This window comes from Mustela nivalis (assembly GCF_964662115.1).
Source record: "Mustela nivalis genome assembly, chromosome: 10".
NCBI lineage: Eukaryota > Metazoa > Chordata > Mammalia > Carnivora > Mustelidae > Mustela > Mustela nivalis.
The window spans coordinates 68,235,976-68,259,135 of record NC_139029.1 but is presented as its reverse complement, the minus strand read 5'-3'; the positions used below and the strand labels follow the sequence as shown (position 1 = coordinate 68,259,135).

General features: G+C 33.9%; 1 protein-coding gene across 6 annotated transcripts in view; it reads left to right on the top strand.

The window, feature by feature from the left end:
• The window catches only part of TTLL7 (tubulin tyrosine ligase like 7), a 154,874-nt gene extending 141,145 nt beyond the window's left edge, over window positions 1–13,729 (top strand). For all 6 annotated transcript variants that reach the window (XM_082688140.1, XM_082688134.1, XM_082688137.1 and 3 more), the window contains one exon: window positions 8,995–13,729. In XM_082688140.1, the coding sequence (XP_082544266.1) occupies window positions 8,995–9,115 (121 nt within the window). In that variant the 3' untranslated portion in view covers window positions 9,116–13,729. The remainder of the gene's footprint in view (window positions 1–8,994) is intronic.
• Window positions 13,730–23,160: the final 9,431 nt, after the last annotated feature.

The following is a 23,160-nucleotide window of genomic DNA, read 5'->3' as shown; positions in this document are numbered from 1 at the left end:
TTTTGTATGATTTAAAAGAATGGTGGTCATCATTAAGACATTACAACATATAAATGAAGAGGCTTCACTTTAAGGAGTGATGATCAGGAAAATCTTAAGTTCCAGTCTAGGAAGGATGGTTTCAAACTCTTTAATGTCACTCTTGCAATTATAGATTTTGTAACACATTTTCTATTGAGGGTTCATATAACTTTAGTGGGTAGGCAAAATAGAATGAGGTCACTCTGAGCGAGAAGTTATACCTTACAATTGTGTCAGGCCTTTTTATTTTCTTCCCTTTCTGGTGGTCAGTAGAGATATTCCTATTCTGGAATCTTGAGTTCTGAAATACTCAGTATAACCCCAATATGACGATTATAAGCATTGTGGGGGAAGAGGGGTTAGTAAAACATACCCTTTATTCCTGCCCAAGTTCAGAACCATTTGAGAGAGAGAGAAATGTAGGAATCAGACAGACAATCATCAGAATGTAGCTTCATTACTGAGTAAAGCTGCACTGAGGGACTGTGGTGTAGATTTGAGCCAAGTGAGTTCTCTAAAATTGAGTTCTAGAATTAAGTGTATTAATCCAGTCATGGGCAGATCTAGATCAACCCAAACCTTCCACTAACAGTACCCCATAAAGTCTAGTTCTGTTAGTGTTGGCTAGTGAGCGAGTAAGGATGCCTCCTTTTTGCAGATAGGCTGATCCAACAAGAGAAAGGGACTGAGCCAGGCATACCTGCTTCCTTCTTTTAAACCTGAAAATCAGATAACTCACTTCTGGTAAAAGGCCAGAAATTTGGTGGAAATTCTTCTACTTGAAACACAAGGAGGAGAGAGAAATAAACACATGCTCCTCATACCTAGCTATTAAAACCCAAGTTGATGTCACATTAATTTAAAAACATGTGAAAACTGGCCATATTTTCTTCCCTTATCAATAAGGAACCTATAGCTTTTTACTTTACATGTAGAAATCACTTAATTTGATATTTCTTAATAGATAATTTTTTTAATGAAGTATACCTAATAAAGTATAAATTAATATTTATAAATTAATATATATGCCTAATATAAATAATATATGATGTATACCTAAACACTTTATGAGGAGATACATATTTAGGTAATTTATCTGTAAAATTTAAAGAGAATAAAATAGAGATAACATCAGTCAGGTTTATGGACCATATTTATCTTAATGAAAGATCTGCATGTTCTTTCAAAAGAGACTTTAAAGTGTGCATGTCACCCATTCCATGGAACAAAGTAGCCTTGAATCTTTAAGTCTTATAAAAATAACAACTTAATAGGCATACCAAGTGGAAAGCCATTTCTCAGAGGTAGACTCCTAACTAAGCAAATAGAACTGATATATAAACTCAGATATCTATCTCCAGGAAACTAAAGTTCTTGGGACCACCTCAATATTTTACTGTATCTACACTTACTTGGGAAGCTTTGGGATCTCCAAATACTTTCTATCATCAACATCTCTGTGTTTCTATATTTCATGAACTTCCATATAAGCTCATTTCATAAGGGGTGTTATGGTTAAAAATATTTTTAAAACCACTGAGTTCAGACTTGTGCCTTTGGTAACAGAGCACTAGGTTTTTGGACAAATTCTCCCTTTAATAACAACTAGAAAAGCTAGACAAAGTACGAAAACCTTGCTTGAAGACATTGGAGAGGTAACCGGGTACTTGATGAGTGCTTGTTAGTACTGAGTAACACTTTTGATAGACTCATGGGCCTAATGGAAAAAGTAGGAGTTCAAGGCCTGCCAAAGGTGGGAATGTTGGTGAACATCCTAGATTCCTAGGGGTAACTGTGTTCCCAATGTTTTGCAAAGCAAAAGTTAACAGAATTACAAGGAAAAATAGACAAATCTACAACCATAGATGGAGATTTTGAGATTGATTGATCTATCTATCTATAGGTATGTTTTTTCTACATTTGTATGTATATTTCAACATATATAGTATTTTTTTTAAATTAAAGATATAGACCATGTTAACAATGTAACTAACAGACCTAACTATCATATATAGAAGTCAATCCAATAATCTCAGAATATGAAACACCAAGTACACCAGGAACTATTACAAAAGTCAATCATAAAGTCCAATAATAAAGCACATTTCAACAAGTTTCAGAAGACTTAAATCATACAGAGGTTTCTTTTTTTTCCTGATCCCATGCCATTAAGCTAGAAAACAAAGGCACAAATTAAAATTGAAATATCCATACTTTGGAAGGATAAAAAAATTACTTTTAATTACCTTGTGAATCAAAGAAATCATAATGGGCATACGAAAGTATTTTGAACTGGATGATAACACACAGAAAATTGTAATATGTAGACAAATAATTATTATAGGCATATTTATAGACTTACATGAACACATTAGGCAAGTGGAAAGGCAAAAATTAAATGACATCAGCAATGATTTTGAAAAGTGACAAAATGACATTAAAATAAACCCAAAGAATGTAGAGAAAGGGAATAAAAATAACAGCAGAAATTAATAATATAATGAAACAAATAGCATAAAGAAGATCAACATGGCCAAAATATGTCTTTGGAAAGACCAATATGAAAGGAAAGAGTTAACATCAAGAACAAAGATCAAGACATCACTACAGATCCTATAAGCATTGAAAATTTTATAAGAAAATATGAACAATTTCATGCTGATTTGGTAATTTAGATTAACAAATTCCTGGAAAAACACATATTACCAAAAATGACAAAATTTCTTTTTTTCTTAAATGACAAAATTTCTTGTTAGAAAGTCCTATATAAAAAATAGTAAATAGTCTTAACTATTGAAGAAATTGGATCAGTAATTAAAATCCTTCTTGCAAAGATAATTCCAGATTCACAGGTCTTCACTATCCAATTCTATTAAACCCATCCAGAGAACAGAAAAGGAGGGGACATTCTGCACCCTGTTTAATGAAACCCCCATACCATTGATTCTAAAACCTAACCAAAACATTATGTCAAAGGATAGTGAAAGTTCAGTGTTACTCCTGAGCATAGATGCAAAAGTCTTAAATAAAATGCCAGCAAAATGAACTCAGGAACTTTAAATTGGATAATGTATCCATGACCAACTTCTGTTTATTGCGTCAATTTAAGGGTGAAAAAAAAAGTGATCAATGTGATTTTAATAGAATAAAAGATCATTTCAAAAGATACAGCCAAATCATTTGATAGAATTCAGTATATATGATTTTTAAAAAATGTGTAGCAAGCTAGAAACAAAAGGGAAATTCCTTAATCTAATGAAGAATAACTACAAAACTTATAAAAAAACTTACATAAGGATGAAATGTTGAAGGCTTTCCTTCTCAGATGAGGAATAAGACAAGATTGCCTTTTATTATAACTTCTATTTAACATTGTAGTAGAGGTCCTAGTTGGTTCAAGAAGTCAAGCAAAAGAAATAAAAAGCACCAAACTGAAACTCTCTACTAATGGATATGATTCTGTTTGTAGACATCAAAATAAATCTACAGATAAATTATTAAGTAAATTTAACAAGTTTAATTAAATCAAAGTAAAGATAAGAAAATTGATTGTATTTTTCCAATATCAGCAACAAACAGCATGAATATGAAATTTTAGGTATGATATTTTCAGTTGTATCAAAGAATAATTAATACTTAGTAATAAATGTAACAAAAATGTACAAGACTTTTATTTAGCAAAATGTAAAAAATGGGAAGATATACCTTATTCATAATAGGATCGATATAATCAAATGTCAGCTCGTAAACAGTTCTAAACATTTCTAAATTCAATGTAGTCATAATATAAATCTCAACAAATTTTTAGGAGAAGGCAGTCTTTGACCAAAGCTTGTTTTAACATTTATACAGAAAAGCAAAGGACCAAGAATAGATAAGACACTCTTGAAATAGAAAAACATAATGGTAAGATTTATTAACTATAGTGTACTAAGACTTATAATAAATTAAAGTAATTTAAGACAGTGTAATATTGTCAAAAGTATAGACAGACCATGAAACCATTCAGAAAAGTCATAAGTAGATCCAGGCATATATAAAGACTTAACTTATGAGAAAAAGAGGTACATATGATTTATGACAAGTGCGAAAAAGAAATTTATTTTTATAAATTTATTTTTTAAAAATAAAAAATTTATTTTAAAAAACAGAGACAGTTGGGGTTCTAAATAATTAAAAAAAAGAAACTTGAATTTACCAAAACCATATGCAAAAAAAAAAAAAATAAGTCTACACAAATGTGAAAGGCAAAACTAAAGATTACAGAAGATAATGCAGGGCAATATTTTCATGACTTAGAGGTAAGCAAATAAAAAATAGGGCCAAAAAGTGCAGATCATACATGAGAAGATGAATTTTACTATAATAAAATTAAAAATATATATTCATCAGAAGACCCCATTAAGATAGGGTGAAAAAGCAAGCCAATGAACGGAAGAAGGCATGTGCAATTCATATAACCTATATAAGATTCTTAGATCATAAAAGAAGTCCTACTAACTTCTAGGGGGGAAAAACCAAAGAGTCTATGAGAAAATGGGGAAGATATTGGGAAGATATTGTAATACTCTAATACTGGGCTCTGGGGTGTTAGGAATATTCAGTTATTTAACCTGATAGCAGTTACACAAGTAATTACTTTATAATATTCATTAAGCTGGACATTTATGTTTTATGCACTTTCAAATGTGTGCTATATTTTACAATTGAGTTAAATACATGATACCAATATAGCCCCAGGCTATGATAGCTTGAAACATATATTTCAGAACAAGGATTGTCTTGCCTTGGGAGGCTGATGTTCATAACACATAAGTTATATTTCACACCTGTGCACTATTTCATTGGATCTATACTCTGTGAGCCAAGCATGGGAAAAACTACAGGACTCTTTCCACAGATGAGAAAACTGAAAACTGAGGCCTGAAGAGGTTAAATGACTTCTCCAAACCCACATTACTAGCTATGCTGCACAGAGGTAGGACTTGAAACTAGAACTTCCCCCAACCCCTTGCCCAAATCAAAGTTAAAACAATGGAATGATCCACACTCACTGGGATGGCTATTATCCCCCAAATGCAAAATAATAAGTGTTGGTAAGGATATTGAGAAGTTGGAATCCTTATGCCCTGCTTTCACTATCTCAGAATGTGGAATGAAGTGGCTGCTATGGAAAAGTTTGCTAGTGCCTCAAAGAGTTAAATATAGAATTGCCATATGACCCAGCAATTTCACTCCTGGATATATACCCAAAAGAACTGAAAACAAGGGCTCAAACAGATGCTTGTACAACAGTGTTTATAGCAACATTATTCACAATAATAGCCAAAAGGTGGAAACCACTCAGATATCCACCAACAGATGAATGGATAAACACAATGTAATATAGACATACAATGGAATAGTGTTCAGTCTATACAGAAGAATGAAATGGATGAACCTTGAAAGCAGGGTAATTAAGTGAGCCAGACACAAAAGGATAAATATGATTCCACTATATATGAGGTAGCTAGAGTAGACAAATTCATAGAGACAGAAAATAGAATAGAGTTTACCAGGGAATGGGGAGGGGGGAAATGGGGATTTGGTGTTCAATGGACAAGGAGTTTCTGTTTGGGATGAAAAAGTTCTGAACTAGGTTGTGGTGTTGGTTAAACAGCATTTTAAATGTACTTAATGCACTGAATTGTACACTTAAAGATGAAAAACTAGTAAGTTTCATGATTATACACACACACACACACACACACACACACACTATATATATATATATAAATACCACAGTAGAAAAAAATTTTAAACACAGGATAAATATTATGATGAACTTTATTTACCTTTGTTCCCCAAACCAGGAAGCTGAGTTTATTTGGGGGGGTAATCAGGGGTCCTGATCTTACTCCAGGAAAATCTCAGAAGGTGGGTGTAGCTTAAGTTTTCAAGGCTAATTCCCTACTGGTCTTGAAATGTTTATGTTCTAGAAATCCCCATGGTCAGCAGTAAGTCGGTACATGACAGATCAATTCTACATCAAGTAGGAACTGGGCAAATGCATGTTTTATGTCTATGTGATGGATGTTTGAAGTTGTGTACACATAGCCTCAGTGATGAGGAGTGAGGATGCATGTGTGAAGCAAACAGGGTAATCTGAGGTATTTCTCCTTGGTACTTACAAGTTAGCTATTTTTATACATCAGAAGTAAGACGGAACAAAGGTAAAGCTGTAAACTTTTCACATTTTTTGGTCCTTTAACACAGACTCTTTAGATATAGATAGTCTATAAATGTACTTCTCAGAGATATTCTTCTTGCTAAAAACAATCAAATTGTATTTTAATTTCATTGCAAAGAACATTTCCAAAAATAATCTTTGATGTTCAGCTAGTGTAGGATCTCCCAAGAGATAGTAATGGAGATATTAAGGCAAATAATCCATTCTGTTTCCCTGTAATGCTTTAAAATATCCCACAGCACTTGCTTTAGGGAAACAAAATGTTTCCTCCAATGTGATTTCATATGCTTTTTTTTTTTTTAAGCTCATACTGAACTCTTTTTCTTACGAAAGTTTCATTTTAGATTTTTTCTGCTTCTTTTAAAAACTCTAGGTTTGTGGATGTATAACCTTCTATTTTCTAGGTTATTTTATACTTTGTAGTTTGTATCCATTAGTTTTAAAACTAATATTCATACAGAGAAACGACAATAGAGTATAGTTGCTGGGAGCACTGATTCTGGAGTTGGTGCACAACACTGATTCTGGAGTTGGAGTCCAAGCTCTGCTACTTACTAGCTATGTAACTGTGGGCAAGACTTTGACCCCTGTATGCTTCAGTGTATTCATCTATAAAATGAAGCATACAATAATATCTACTGTATAGAATTGTTATGAGAAGTAAATGATTTAATATTTGTAAAGCAATTAGGATAGTGCTGAGCACATAGAAAACACTAAGTATTACATAGTGTTAAATAAAATAGTATAGGTTAGCTGTAACCCTAGACTTTATACTTTTATTTTTCCTCTGTGGACTGGAGATCTTTAACTCAAAAGGATATGTCAATATTACTGTAATGTCAGTAGTAACTCTTGCTTGGAAATTGTTCAAATGGAAGTTGGTTTAAGTTGTTGTTTGCTCTGATAATTATCAGTATAATCAGAATGCACTTTCAATAGAAGGTAGAATAACTTTCAACTAATGAAAAGTAGTAGGTTTTATTCAAACACCTTATTTTCTTTTGTACCTTTGCCTTAGATAGGATGGGAGCTTTTTCATGACAGAAGATACAGATTAATCATCATGACTCCACTAGCTCTTGACATAATAATTAATCCATATAAATTACCCAAGTGATATTAAGAAAATAATTTATATAATCTGTGATGTGAGAAATCAGTTGTTTCATTATTCATCACCCATTGTGCAATTTTGATTTAATTTGGTTTGTTGTGTATTATTTTACTGCTCTATTAACTTAATGATTTGAGCAATTATTTATAGTTTGTGATACTAGGTAATAGATTTAGAAGATATTATTAGATAATTCATGATAAAATGTTTATGGATGTTATGGAGAATTCTTCCATTTTAATCTGAATGCTGTATCCAGCTTGATCATAATGAGTTCATATTCTTCTACAAAATTCATATAACCCAACTATAAATGTAACTTTCCATTGGCATGGAGGCATAGTAGTTATCAACATTATTTAATGTAGAATAGGTAGCTAATAGTACTCTTGGCCCTCAGTTTCATTGTGTATCTATGGAAGTATGAATACTGTTGCTGGAAGATTCTAACGTAAAGTGAAAAAAATAAATGAGTTGATTGTCTACCATTGTTCATTTTTTCAAAAATTTCACATCTCCTTCTATTGCTAATTGCTACTCCTGGTTTTGGAAATTCCTCATAGATGTCTTTGTCCTGACTTCATAGCATGTGCATCTTGTCATTACCAGGGTTTATGCTTTTAATAGTCATGTTTACTTGCATTTGCTCATGTGGATTTCCTTGTGGATTTCCATTTTTTCTCTAGATGTATAGATTGGAGTGGCTTAATGCTAATAAAAGTTTTTGCAGAGAGAAACAAATTATACAGGTGCACATTCTTATTTATAATTTCTTATTCTCAAATCTCTAAAAACTAAAAAGAAAGGAAGAGTAACCTTTTTATTGGCAAATCTGACCTGACCTGAATTGACATGAAGTTATTTATTGTTTTCATCCTGTTTATTGTAAGTATTCATACATTTCACTGCAGAAATATTAATGGTTTGACTTCAGGATGCTGCTCCAAGGCCTCAATGGAGATATTATATATAGTATATACACTGTATCATTTTAAAATCTGGAAAATTCATGTATTCTGAAATACATTTGTCTGCAAGGATTGCATGTAACCTGTAATTATGATTATTTTTGGTGTTCTATTATCCTAAGAACAATGTGGTCTAGGAATATAAATTTTATAATTATGAATTTTTGTCTTTTTCTCTTAGATTACCTATAGTCATCATATGTTAATGAAATATTATCAAATTGTAATTAATGGTTCCAACATCCTTGAAACAAACAATTATTGGTAATGTGGCCATCCAAATTCTCATATCAAATGTTTTTAAGAAATATTTGACTAGTTTCATATATTATTTATAGAGATTAATGATGAATTTCAAATTAACATGAGCCACGGAAATAGTTTCCTAGCATGTGAGTATAATGGCTCTTTCGGGGTTGTCTTGAGATACTAAGATCATATGTTGCAACTATATTCAGCTTTTTAAGTGAGGCTTTTATGATCATCTTCTACCTTCCCACCTGAGCTTGGGAGAGAACATTTTTTTGATGTAGAATGCATTGTTATTATAGTATTGTTTCTCACGTAGCATATATAAATTATTAACCACAGAACACTTTAGTGAGAAATGTTAATATTAACTTTTTTGTAAAGTATAATTTTTTAACTGTCATTTGTAGGTATTTATTACCAGGAAGTACACAATTCTTCATGAGAACACCAGCCTACACCTTGAAATACAGTTCACCTGGAATGACTCGCTCCAATGTTTTGTTTACATCCCGATATGGCCATTTGTGAAACAAAAGGAAGATTGCCATGGATTATGCATAATTGCAATTCATTTTTTCCCTCCAATTTAAACATGCAAAGAAAGTGACCATTAAGTGCTGGTTTATGTATATATGACATATATGTGTGAATATATACATGTGCACTAAAATAACATATATTTATTATAATATATGAAAGAAGAATTAGCAGAAAACTGGATATAAGACTTAACCTTTCTGGAAATGTAATAAACCATGTTAAATTGTTTACACAAATATGTGAATGTCTAGAATTTGCTAGGTTTATAATTAATACCTTCCTACTAGAAATGTTATTTTTGCTGCAGAGTATATAAAACAGAATTGATCCCATTTCAGTGTTAAATTATTTTCTAGATAACACTTCTTTTGACTTGAAAAAGCATTAATAGTATAAAACCTTATTAATTCTCTTATATATAGTAGCCATTTAAAATGAAAAACAAAGCTAGAAGCCTGGTGTTGCTTGATGATAGAATTAAATATAAAACGGGTTTATCATTACTGTAGCACACTACAAAGTACTATAAAAATTTCAACCTGATTTTCCCAATTTTTTTATTCCTCTATGTGGAAATTTAGCTACTTGTGATAATGTACATTTTCAGTAAGGCTTTAGTAAGGCCATGCAGTGACCTAAAATGGAAGACAATCCAGTGGGTTAAAATTTAAAAAATGTAAACAAACTTTTATTTTCTACTTTTCATTGGGAGTCACATAAAGGAACAGAAAATGATGCTGATGACAGAATCTTTCCATCTGACTTTTGTATCTCATACCACTCACTTTTATTTGGGAAGTATATCTCCAATGGGTATGTATGCTCAGATACAGTTTCTTCTGTTCTTCGGAAGTAGAAGAGTTGACATTTCAAACTCATTTTGGTGTTATAGGATAATGTGTCACACTTATTTTATAAGTCTCTTAATGAGAAACCAACCAACTTACATTATGAAGTCTAATATAGAGCTTCACATTGCAGCATAGAAAATAATCTAATTGTTGCAAATAGAAGATTCTGGTTACTAGACATTATTAGTCATGGATGTACCTTTGAGAATTTTCTAAAATCAAAATAGAGGATGGAGTTTTCTGTCTGAAGTTCTTATGCATACATTTCATAGCAATTTACTTCCTCCTCTTGCTTATAGTTTCAAAAACAATGAGTGAGGGAGTGAGGTGAGGTTTCAGTTTTCCACAAAAATATAAATAGCACTATCATTGAATGGAAATCCTTAGAAATTACAATATGCATCTTTTAGAAGCTTGTTTAAACTTCTCCCAACAGTCTTAATTTCTCACAGATAATAATTACTGCCAAAATTTAGGAGTGTTTTACCTTTTAGTATCCTAGAAACTACTCCCAGTAAATCAAGAAATGGCCCCCAAACAGGAAAACTGAGAGAAGCAAACTGTCCTAGTTTAATTTGCAAAAAGGATAATTGGCAACCTAAAGTTGTAAGTTAGATCTATTTCGGTTTTAAAGCCATATTCTGAGGCTATGATAGGCTAAAATAGGCTTTTCCTTAAATTATCACTACTTGATTGTTTATGATTACCTAACATCCATATTCCAGTAGATACTTTTCCTTGCTAAATGCATCCCAAAGAAGAATTTGTTATTGTCTTTGAGGAAAAAGAGGATAAGGATGTCAGAATAAAAGAAATTACAGTATAGCTTGGAGTATTTGTGACTCCATTTTGTGAATTCTTAAATATATTACAGATTTCTTAGAATAAATAATGCAAAAATTGGGATATTACAAAATCACTGTAAGAGTGATAAGCAAGTAGGTCTTTTCATGAAGTATTTTTAATAATTTTTCTTTTAAATTCATGATTTGTCCATGATTGAAACATAATTTTCAAGTGTCTGGTATGAGGTATCTATCCAGTTTGTTGGTCACTCACTTGCATTAACTTAAAACGGCTATTTAGTGTGCTAGAGTGGGTGCTTTGTGACTTCTGTCTTTAATGATAAAAGAGCGAAGTTTTTATTTAAAACAAGAAGAATGCTTAACGTGGGGATGAACCCTCTTCCCTTAGAAAACACACACACACACATACACACACACACACGCACACTATTTAAGAACCTTTGAAAAAAAAAGTTAAAATGTGTGAAACTACCCAACTAATTAATGAACAAATTTCATTTCTCTAGCTACTTAGATCTGGGTTTTTTTGAGCACTAGAATTTTCTTGCTCACATTTGCATATTTATACTGATCTGGTTTGATGTGATTACGTTGTGAATAAAAGCCATGTGCTCATTATTTATATATACTACCTGGTTTGCTGTGGATTATGGTTGCCATAGTGCTTATTCCCTAATGAGAAACTAAGAAGAGAAAATTCAGTAGTAAACCATGAAAATCTCTGGAGGCCATAGAAATGTTTTAGAGGTATAAAATATTCCTCAGTTTTTATTATAAATTTTTTATTCTTAAGGTGAAAACATATCAATATAAGTGATAGTACGGGTCTGATTTTCTCTCTTCCAGGAGAGAAAGTAACTTTATTTGAAAAACTTCAGAAGTTATTCAATATTACCAGGAGTTTTTAATAGGGAATTTGGTTTACTTAAAATGAAAGTTATAATCATTCTGTTATTAAAAAAAAAAAAGTCCCTACTCATTCTGTAAATCTAAGATTAGAATGCTTCCCAGAACTATATATGATTGCAATGATTTCCAAAATTATATAAAAAGCAACCTTTGTTTTAAACCTCATCTATGAACATGGTATGAGATGGCAGATTTGTTTTCACTTTAATTATCCAGCCTTGTAATTAGTTACCATTTGCTTTATGTAATCTGTTGAGGGAACTATTATGATTCATATTATGTTTATTTTTACTAGCAACACATTTTATTTTACTAGCATTTTATTTACCTTGCTTGTATAAAAATGAAGTTATAACAGGATCAGATATGGAAATAGCCTCTGCCAGATGCGAAGGTTTATACAGATTTTTTCATATTTCTAAATACACGAAAAATGCCTACTAATTCCTCCTCCCTAAAACTAAAATGAACCAAACTCAGACAAACAAACAAAAACCCAACTTTCTTTTCACGTAGTATTTACAAACAACTAGATGATGGAGGCTTCTAGACATCAAGGACTTCATTCTAATTTTCTTTTTAATTTGGAAAGCATATGATTATAGAATTTTGTTATCTAACTTGAAATTTCACATTTTAGTATAAATTAATCCAATGCTTTCATCTTTATCATATCAAAGCCATTCTATGTAAAAAATCTTTTTAAATCTAAACATAGACATATTTGACCTTTTCAAATATACCAAAAAAGTTGATAGTTGCATAAAGTCTATTATTTCTAGGTTTTTGCAAAGCACTGATTCATTCTTAAATGTGTTCTCTTTAAAAAATAATAGCAAATACCTCGAGAAGAGTGACAGAAAATACCTTCCTTTTCTGTTCTGTAATGCTAGTTTACATTTCGAGTCTTAGTTTACTGGCTCTAAGGTTCAGCAATAAAAAGTGTAACTTCAGTTGTGTTGCTGTGGTCTAATGATTTTTGAAAATTGGCTTTTCTCTTTAAATTGAGAAACTTATGTTTCTAGGTTCTGAATTAGTTATCTAAATATTTTGGGTATATATTATTTACAAATAAAAAATTAGAAATATGTTCATTATCAAAATTGTATTCCTTATGCTGCTTTTTCTTTCTTCCTTTTTTTCTTCAACACCACCTCTTCTTCCTCCTATAACCTTTGAAGTTTTGACCTTTGATGGACAAAGTCCAGAAAGGATAAATCCTGCCTTTTAAATATTGGTTTTCCTTGCATTTTATGGTGGTGTATTTTTACTTCAGCAAAAATTAAACTTAGGTAAAATGTGTTATTGGATCAAGTTCAGTTTGTCTGCTGAGACTTTTAAGAATCAAGTTTCTATACCTAAAAAACATTGTCTAGACTCTCTGAACCAAGATACATGGCTACAAATAACAGTCTTGCAAACCAAAAGTAGTATATTAAAACTTATGGCACTCCTTGAGATTGCCACCCTTTTGGTGATTTTTCGCTTTGTCGTAAGATGGTATATTGAAGAAAAACTATTCAGGTAAAATATTTTGTATTAACTGGGCTGTATTATCTATGAAGGGCTACATAAAACTTTTATTTTATCCCCACTACTAACTTGAAAACTATTGGTAAAGTCATTGCTCAATAGACTAATATTTTTTCAATTAGTAAGAGGACTTACCTTGCAAAAATAATCAGATAATGCTGATATTTTTCTTTCAAAGGTTAACAATGGTAGTTCTTGGTCCTGACTTGATTCGTGTAGTTACCACTGTACATGCTACAATATCAACTATTAATAGATTTGTTGAAGATTCTGGGTTTCAAGATTAGCTTGAAAGCAATACATTTGCTACCATGAATCATGACTCAAATTATCCCCATGTGTTTACTACCTGTATATGAATGCAAATGTTGTTACAGAAAATATGCTTGAAATGTCAACACTATGTGCAATTAATATTGCATTGTCATGCTTCAGCATGTGATATCTGTATGGTGAAGTTATTTCAATTACTATAATAAAAAATGTTTAACATAAGCAAGCAACAACATGTCATCAAATGGTTATTTCTGTCTTACACACACACAGAGACACACAGACACACAGACACACACACACTTTTTAGTAGAGGGGTCTGGCTTTAATTAAGTTTTCAGGTGATGAAATATGTTTTCACAGTTATTTTCTTCTGCTGTACAGACAGCAATAGCACTACGGGGATAACTTTTACTGCTATTAAAGTCAGGTCGAGTAAACAAAATTGGTGTCAATTTTTCTCCTAGTTAGCTGAAAGGCAGACCCTTTTAGAATTTAGAAATGACACTTTTATATCTCTCTAGTATCATTGATTATAACAACAATATTATTAATCTGCATAGAATTATGTCAACATCTTAGTTATGAGTTTTATTTTTCCTAGGAATTTATAGCTTTATCATCATTAAAACAACATACTAAGCCTCAATAAGAAGCATATCCTTGTCTCATTGGTATTCATACTATTGTCCTTTAAAATGTTTATATAGAAAGAAGTGACAATATTCTTCCTTTAAAGAAGGGAAATACTTTGGTTAAAAATCTTGCTATGCAGTAATAATATTAATGCCATGTATGACTTAGTTTTTGGATTGATAACCACATGGTATAATATCAACTTTTAAAAATATAATTTTTAAATTTGTCATTATTTTTATAAGGTTAAAATATTCTATGAATGCTTTAATTTTTTGACTTTTTTTTTCAGTGACAGATAAAGATGAGACCAGTGTGGATAGTTTGGTATCTCCCAATTTTATAGGATAATTTGTAAGATTTATATAGATATATATAAATATGTATATATTCCATTCAATTAAATGACTGGAAATCTTTTTATATTAAAAAATAAATACTCCTTTTAAAAAATAAATAAATCATCCTGAAGTAATTTCAAGTGTACAAAACATCATATAGTGCCTTAAATCAAAATTAACACCTGCTCGTTTGCAGAGAGGAAGATAGTAGATCTTTAAGTTAATTTGGAGAAAGTTATCACTTACTGATTACTCATGTATGAATAGAACATGGTGACAACAATGTCTAGCCCCATGATCAGGTAGATTTGTAAAACATTAAGTGTAAAAATTGCGATGTGTTTCTCTACTTTTAGGAGTCTTTAGTATCTTAAGTACTTTAGTATCTCTGAGTCTTCAGTAGCTTAAGATCCAGAGGGAGTTTTCAGCAAGAGATTAGAACGTACATCAGTTTCTAAACTAATTTCACTATGGTACCTTTAATTGAAATGCATCTCTGAGGACTAGTCTTCCATTGACCAAACTTTGGAAAACAACAAACTAAACCAATTCATTTATTGATAAAGTAATCAAGGTATTTATTTAATCATTTATCAAATATACACTGGAGGTATAATTGTGAATACTGACAAATATAGTGCAGGAGTTTACTTGCACTTGTCAATTGAGAATTTGGCCATTTCCAGGGGAATATTTGAACCAGGGTTTCAAGAGGGCTGGTTTGACCCAGGAATAATAGTCCTAGTTAAATTGCCTAAATGGTAAAAATGAGCTCTATTAGACATTTGCAACATAATGGTGATATGCAGAGTGGTGTAAAATGTTTTAGATTGTGGTCAGAATGAGGTCCAAGCTCTTAGGAAAAGATATTAATGATTTATTGGGTCTAATATGATAAAAGTTTGTCTTTGATAAGAATCTATTATCACCCATCAGGAGATAAAAGCTTTGTATAACACATAGTGTATCTAGAAGCCCTTAGCATTTGAAAGTATGTTTTTATTTGTTTTAAAGATTTTGTTTATTTATTTGACAGAGAGAGATCACAAGTAGGCAGAGAGGCAAGGAGACAGAGAAGGAAGCAGGCTCCCCGCTGAGCAGAGAGCCCAATGCTGGGTTGGATCCCAGAATACAGATCATGACCTGAGCCAAAGGCAGAAGCTCAACCCACTGAGCCACCCAGGCACTCCCAAAGTATTTTCTTATACAAACAAAAAGTCCTGTTGGTTTACAACAAATTTCCTTCAAAGCTAGAATTTATTAAAAGTTTGTTGTATTATTTATGAGAGAAAATTTATTGAGACAATTTTCACCCTATGTCTAGGTTTTCCTTAAGCAATATGTTAGACACTTTGGAAGCTTTAAGAAGTTTCATCTCAGTCCTGTTTTGTCCCATGTGAAATATTGCCCAATTAATCTCCCTTTTAAAAATGTTCAGTATATCTACAGAGTTATATACTGAATGGTACTATAATGGCCTACATTGAACTATTATATATAGTTATCAAAAACGTTGAAATTTTGACCTAGAAAGTAGTGTCTTGGTTATTGTGCAGAAATGACACCATTTTTATATCTTTTTAATAAGCCAGGCTTCAACATTTGATACAGTAATAAAAACACAGAGTAAGAAAAAGCAAATTTGGGGGGAGGGTATGTGCTATGGTGAGTGCTGTGAACTGATGAATCACAGACCTAGACCCCTGAAACAAATAATACATTATATGTTAATAAAAAAGAAAAAAAGCAAATTCCAAATCTTGTCCTAAGAACAGGTATAAGCAGACATAAATCCTTTAACTACTAAATTGACACTGTTGTGACAAAAACCTGCAAGAATAATTCAAAACTATATAAATTTAGCAAATCTCTGTTTCATTATAGATAGGCTATTGCTAGTATTAGAATAAATAACTTTAAAAAGGTCAAGGAACGTAATAAAATTCACTTTTAAGCTTGCGGTATTCTGTTAGCAGTAAAAATGTATCTGCATGTTTGTAATATATCTGACTTAGGGAAAAATGAATGACATAGTGTATATGAAAAATATAGAGTATGTAAACCTTAATACAATCTAAGAAAATACCATTCAGCATATTACTTCATTTTCATTAAAATGATGAAAATGTGAATTCAGAAAATCACTTAGTCCTTAGGCTAAAAATAGGTAGATCATCAAACCCTAATATCATTTTCACTCAAATTGGTATTTATTCAGTAAATGTTCTATATTATAATGTGAAAAGTACAAAGAAAAACTCAAATTTAGGGAAGAAACTGAAGGGATTTTTAAAATAAGCAACTTCAGCTAATTCCATTATCTTTTTGATTCTTCCCAAACTGAAGCAATACACTTGTCATAAAACATTTAGCACAAATAAGGAATAAGTAGATTCCTCAGAAATTAGCTTAATTTTGTATTTTAGCCTCAGGTTTCTCAGCCAAAGATTACTTATAATTTGCTTTTGAATTCATTTCTCCTGACCATTTCTAAGTTTCTCCATTTCATCTCATTCAGTTCCACTTTTCCCATGTGAAGCATTGCCATATTGTTCTCATTTAAGAATAATAATCACTGCCCACTTTGGTGGTTTTAACTAAAACATTGAGTTCTTGTTGTAAGTGTACGGAAAGAGTAAAGGCAGATCCCACTTCTGCATTATTATTTATACTTTTGGAGATCTATATATATCTATCTATAGATATATATATCTATATAGATATAATCTATCTCTATATCTATCTGTATATCTATCTCTCTCTATTTTTTTTTTTTTTTTTTTTTTTTTACCAATTTGGCTCATAGTCCTAGTGTCTTATTTCTCTGGGTAGCAGGTGAATGGTTAAACTTCTCGAAATTATGTGGTTGCTCAGAATCTCCTGAGACCATATGTCCTGGAAAACCATGAAAAGCCCACTTCTAGACCTGAAATATTCTAATATTGATCTTGCTTCTCCCTGTACATGCTAGAAATTTCCACAGCAGTTTTCAGATCTGACCTAGATAAGTAATTATTAAACGGGGAGTACAGATTTCTAAAAGACTCCATAGCATCATAACACCTTGCCAAGTAATTCCAAGGCTTTGGGGAAATGAAATGAAGTTCCTCACGAAGACTGGAGTCTCTACCATTTTTCTTAGTTTATTATTTTTAATCTGCTTTATTATTCACTTCTATGTCATAGAAAATACAGCAGAATGGGGAGCAGATGATATGAGTTCCAACCCTGGTTTTGCTGTGAACTACCTGGGTGGAAGAGTCTTCATTTCCTAAAAATAATAGTAACTCTGTCTGCAGGAGAGTTTTGTTGTGAGGAAAATAGGAAGCACTAGTTTCTGTTGCAAAGTATTGTAATTTCCCCGCTGTATATAAAAAATGTCTCACAGATGATCCGAAGACTTTGCTTTGTGATTCTCAGCCTGGTGGGGCATCACTAGGCTTCAGGTTTTGCAAGAATGGGATGAAGGAAACTTGTTACCAGATGGTAATCATCTTCATTTATTCAATAAAAACCTTTGGTGGAGCCAGTAAATTCACTCTCAAAATCACAAAGTAAGTTATTTACACAGCCAAGAATTTTAGACAAAACAAAACCAAAACTCCTAGATTTTGTTATTCTCGGTAAAGTAAGATGCAAATGAAAAGAGTGACCTCGGATGCCAGATGACCTGGGTCTCATTGACTCTGGGCCCCAGTTTCTTCCTGGTAGAGTAGGGGTTTCTCCATAGGGTTGAAGGGAATTAATTGGGATATCCCATGTAGAGTTGTGAGCCTGGCACAGGCCTCCCAATAGATATTTGTTGTTATTTTTATTTCCACATGAATTTCTCTACTGTCTTCAGAAAAACACAGTTCTGTTGATGTATTTTAAGATTAAGGGCTCATAAAGCCAGTCTGGTATTCTGGATCATGCTCCAAGTTCTCCCATCACACCTTTTCTTTCTTTCTTTCTTTCTTTCTTTCTTTCTTTCTTTCTTTCTTTCTTTCTTTCTTTCTTTCTTTCTTTCTTTCTTTCTTTTTCTTTCTTTTTTTTTTAAGTCTCCTCCCCCTCCTCCTCCTCCTCCTCCTCCTTCTTCTTCTTCTTCTCCTCCTCCTCCTCCTCCCCCTCCCCCTCCCCTTTCCCCTCCCCCTTCTTCTTTTTCTTCTTCTTCTTCTTCTAAGATTTTATTTATTTATTTGACAGAGAGAGATCACAAGTAGGCATAGAAGCAGGCAGAGGGAGAAGGGGAAGCAGACACCCTGCTTAGCAGAAAGCCCGATGTGGGGCTCGATCCCAGAACCCTGAGACCATGACCTGAGCCCAAGGCAGAGGCTCAACTCACTGAGCCACTCAGGTGCCCCCCATCACATGTTTTCTAACCTTGCCCTCCACCTTGTTCTTCCTCTTATAGCATGTCAGTTTTGGACAAGGGGACAATGTAGTTGCTCAGTGCCTAAAAGTTCCCCTAACCATTGGATCTCTGAGGAAACAGTGAATTGAAGGGGGATTTGAACAATCTTTAAGGAATAGTCATACTAGTTTTTAGGAAAGGTAGGTATAAACATTATAGAATTACCACACCCATGCCTCTTCTGAAACAAGAAGGTATAGAGCAAAATAATAAATGAGAGATTTATTGACTAGTTCTGGTTTTGTTCAGCAGGGTGTGATGAGTGTTAACACCACAAACAGCAATAGGTCTCCTACTGGCCAAACACCGCTGAACTGAGCTCTGGATATGAAGAGCTCACATTCTGGGTGGGGAGGTACATCATCACTCACTACCAGATAATATGAGGGGTCTGTGGGAGGATAGCGGAAATTATGAGTATGCTGTATGGGAGACCTGGGGCCAGTGTCATAAGGGTGCATTTGAGCTGGGTCTTAGTATGTGAGCAGGATTTCAACATATGGGATTAAAAAGGGGGGGGGGTGACAAACACAGGCACCGGAGGTGACACCCAGGGACATCTGAGGTGAGATGGCCTGACTCACTCAGGGAACAGAGGGACTCAGCATGCTGAACGTGGGTTAGGGTGTTGATGGAAGGAGAGAGGTAGATTGGGGCCAAATCACAAAATCCTTAGATACCACTCTAACTGTTTGGATTTTACCCTTTACACGGTGGAATCCATGACCATTTTTAAAATATCAAATAATGAGGAGTTGGGGTCTGCATGTCATGGGGTTGTCTTGTGGAGAGGGATAAAGATGGGCCTTGGGGGGCGCCTGGGTGGCTCAGTGGGTTAAGCCGCTGCCTTCGGCTCAGGTCATGATCTCAGGGTCCTGGGATCGAGTCCCACATCGGGCTCTCTGCTCAGCAGGGGGCCTGCTTCCCTCTCTCTCTCTCTGCCTGCCTCTCCATCTACTTGTGATTTCTCTCTGTCAAATAAATAAATAAAATCTTTAAAAAAAAAAAAAAAGATGGGCCTTGGGGGCAAGGAAGTAGGGCACTGTGACTGGAGTGCAGGTGGGTTAGGATGATGGCCTCAACTTTGGTGGGATGGCCATAATCCAGACTTAAGAAACATTTCTGAGGAATAGCCCTTACAACTTTCTGGTGTATTTTGTATGAGGAATGAAGAAGAGCAACTGAGGAACTGTCCAAACATGTTTTTGTTGTTGTGAAAAAACTTTACTTAGTGTAAAAAATGATTGTGTGTTTAATATGCTGGCTGAAGTTGTTCCTTTCAACCTGCTTGCCTTGGCTATGGCATGTAATTTCCTTTTGACAGACATGTATTGAGTATCAGCTCTGTGTCAGGGGCTCTGCTAAATACCAGAGAAACAAATTATTATTAATAAGATAACATCCTCACTTTCCATGAGCTCAGATTTTAGTACAGGAAAAATTCATCTAAACCATGACAATGAAATGTAATAAGGATACATAACAGAGTTATATGTAAGGGATTGTATAAAATATTCCACTGTTGTTAGCTCAGAGCATTCTACATAATATGAGGGCCCTAACTTGGGCTCCCGATGGAATGGCCCTTATAGGCATGAGTTATAATGAGTAATACAGAAAGCAGAATTGATGATGAATATTCTAGACTATCGAGAGACAAGAAACAGCTCAAGATAAATTTTGTCTTCAGAAAGGACTTTTGGACTTTCTACAGTTTTATCTTGAATCCAGATGATGAGAGGTATGTAGTAGAGAGCTAAGAGGATTCAGGAGATGAAGGGCAGAATTTGAATCTCAGCCCCATCGCTTCCTACCAGTCTGCTCTTGGGTACGTTTTTTATACCCTGTTCCTCATTCTCATCTATAAAATGGGGATAATAGTGATAGTAGCCATAAAGTGGTTATGAAGATTGATTTGTGCATTCCTGAGACTTCAAGGAGATGAAGTCTTCTTTTCATTTTTTATGATAAAAAACCTTCAAAATAACTGTACCAGAAGTGAGGTTTTTTTTTTTTTTTTTTTTTTAGATTTTATTTATTTGAGAGAGAGAGAGAGAGAATGAGAGAGAGAGCATGAGAAGGAGGAGGGTCAGAGGGAGAAGCAGACTCCCTGCTGAGCAGGGAGCCTGATATGGGACTTGATCCCGGGACTCCAGGATCATGACCTGAGCCAAAGACAGTTGCTTAACCAACTGAGCCACCCAGGCGCCCCCAGAAGTGAGGTTTTTATTTTGTTAAATAAATACCTTACTGATTCGGCGCAGTTTTTTAAAAAGTCATCTTGGGGCGCCTGGGTGGCTCAGTAGGTTAAAGCCTCTGCTTTTGACTCAGGTCATGATCCCAGCGTCCTGGGATCAAGTCCCGCACCGGGCTCTCTGCTCGGTAGGGAGCCTGCTTTCTCCTCTCTCTGCCTGCCTCTCTGACTACTTGTGATTTCTGTCTCTGTCAAAAAATAAATAAATAAATAAAATCTTAAAAAAAAAAGTCATCTTCATATTACATGGTTTCAGAATAGATCCTGATGATATATTGTATTTAAAACTGGTTTTCAGGGGTGCCTGGGTGGCTCAGTGGGTTAAAGCCTCTGCCTTCGGCTTGAGTCATGATCCCAGGGTCCTGGGATCGAGCCCCACATTGGGCTCTCTGCTCAGCGGGGAGCCTGCTTCCTCCTCTCTCTCTGCCTACTTGTGATCTCTGTCTGTCAAATAAATAAAATCTTAAAAAAAAACTGGTTTTCATATATCTTCAATTGGATGACTTGTAACATTGAAAACTGCACTCCCATTGATTGTTCTTTGCAGTGTGATAGCTTGCTCTTTCTATGCTACCAATATGATGATCTTCCTGTCCTTCTGTCAATAATACTAGAAACAATCTTACATCACTAGATATATTTCCATTCCGAGTTTTAATGATAAAGAGACGAGTCTTGCTGCTTTAACGATGAAATCTTCTCAAACATCTTTTCATCTCAAATATGCTTCCATTATTGGTTTTCATCATGAAAAAATACATGGAAAGATTAATTTAAATGGCACTATTTTTGCCCTCAATGTCTGGTACTGTTTATCAACTGTTCAGCTGTGCTGTCAGTTAGTGAAGTTGGTCGAGCCATTTAACTGAACTATTGCTCAATTAGTCTCTTTCCATTATTTATATGTAATCATTAATTAATTAATATTATATTCTTTCCAATACAATAATAACCTCGAGGTATAACATCTTCAAGTGGGTCCAGGGGGCAGGCAGAACTGGCATAATAATCAATCAGACCGTCCCTTGATCATCCTCCCCGCACAGTGAGCTGAGCCTCATACAGTTGTGGGCTGCTAGACCCTACGTGAAGAGCTCATTTCAGTGCCTTTGACATATGTGAGCAGCAGAAGGCTCTCATACTGTCGAAGTTCAGTTTTCCTGTCTTGTAGAGAGGACGCCCTGTTCTGAGGTTTAAACAGATGAACAGTAGTTTCTTGAGTTTATTTCTCTAAATGTACGAGTAAGCCTTCCAAGGGAAAGAAAGACTGAAAAATCTGAGTCTCGCTTCCCGAAGGTGAGGGTCACCCAGGGAGCACACAAAAGCCTTGGCTTATGGAGCATCATTGTCAAGGTCTTTGTCAAACTTTGGCTTGCATCTTTTATGCCTTCGTTTATTCCTTGGAACATCCACTTTATTCAGTCATATTAAAAATACAAAAGCATACAAAACACTCTCTCACTTTGGTTGAGTGTGGCATTTGGAAAAATTAAAAATTACCCAAAGGTTACCCAGCTCTGTTTGACTGTTGTAGAGATCTGTTTAAAAATATGATTGGAGTGTTTCTCTGAAAGGACTCTTGATTTGGAGGAAAGGATATGATGAAATAGTCATTGTAAATAGTTTCTATTCTGACAACAAAGTGCTATTTATCATTGGATTTCTTTGTATCTTTTTTAAAAAAAGATTTTACTTATTTATTTGACAGACAGAGATCACAAGTAGGTAGAGAGGCAGAAGGAGGGGGAAGAAAGAGGGGGGAGAGAGGGAGAAGGGGAAGCAGGCTCCCTGCCGAGCAGAGAGACCGATGATGATGAGGGGTTTGATTCCAAGACCCCAGGATCTTGACCTGAGCCAAAGGCTGAGGTTTTAACCCACTGAGGCACCCAGGTGCCCCTATCATTGGATTTCTAAGTGGGTTAAAGAGGGGGAAAGATGCCCTTTTGTTTCAAGATACCACAGTAAATTTGATAGTATCTGCACTTATACAATGGTTAACATGTAACAATTTTTGAGAGGTCCTTTATCGAGTATTCA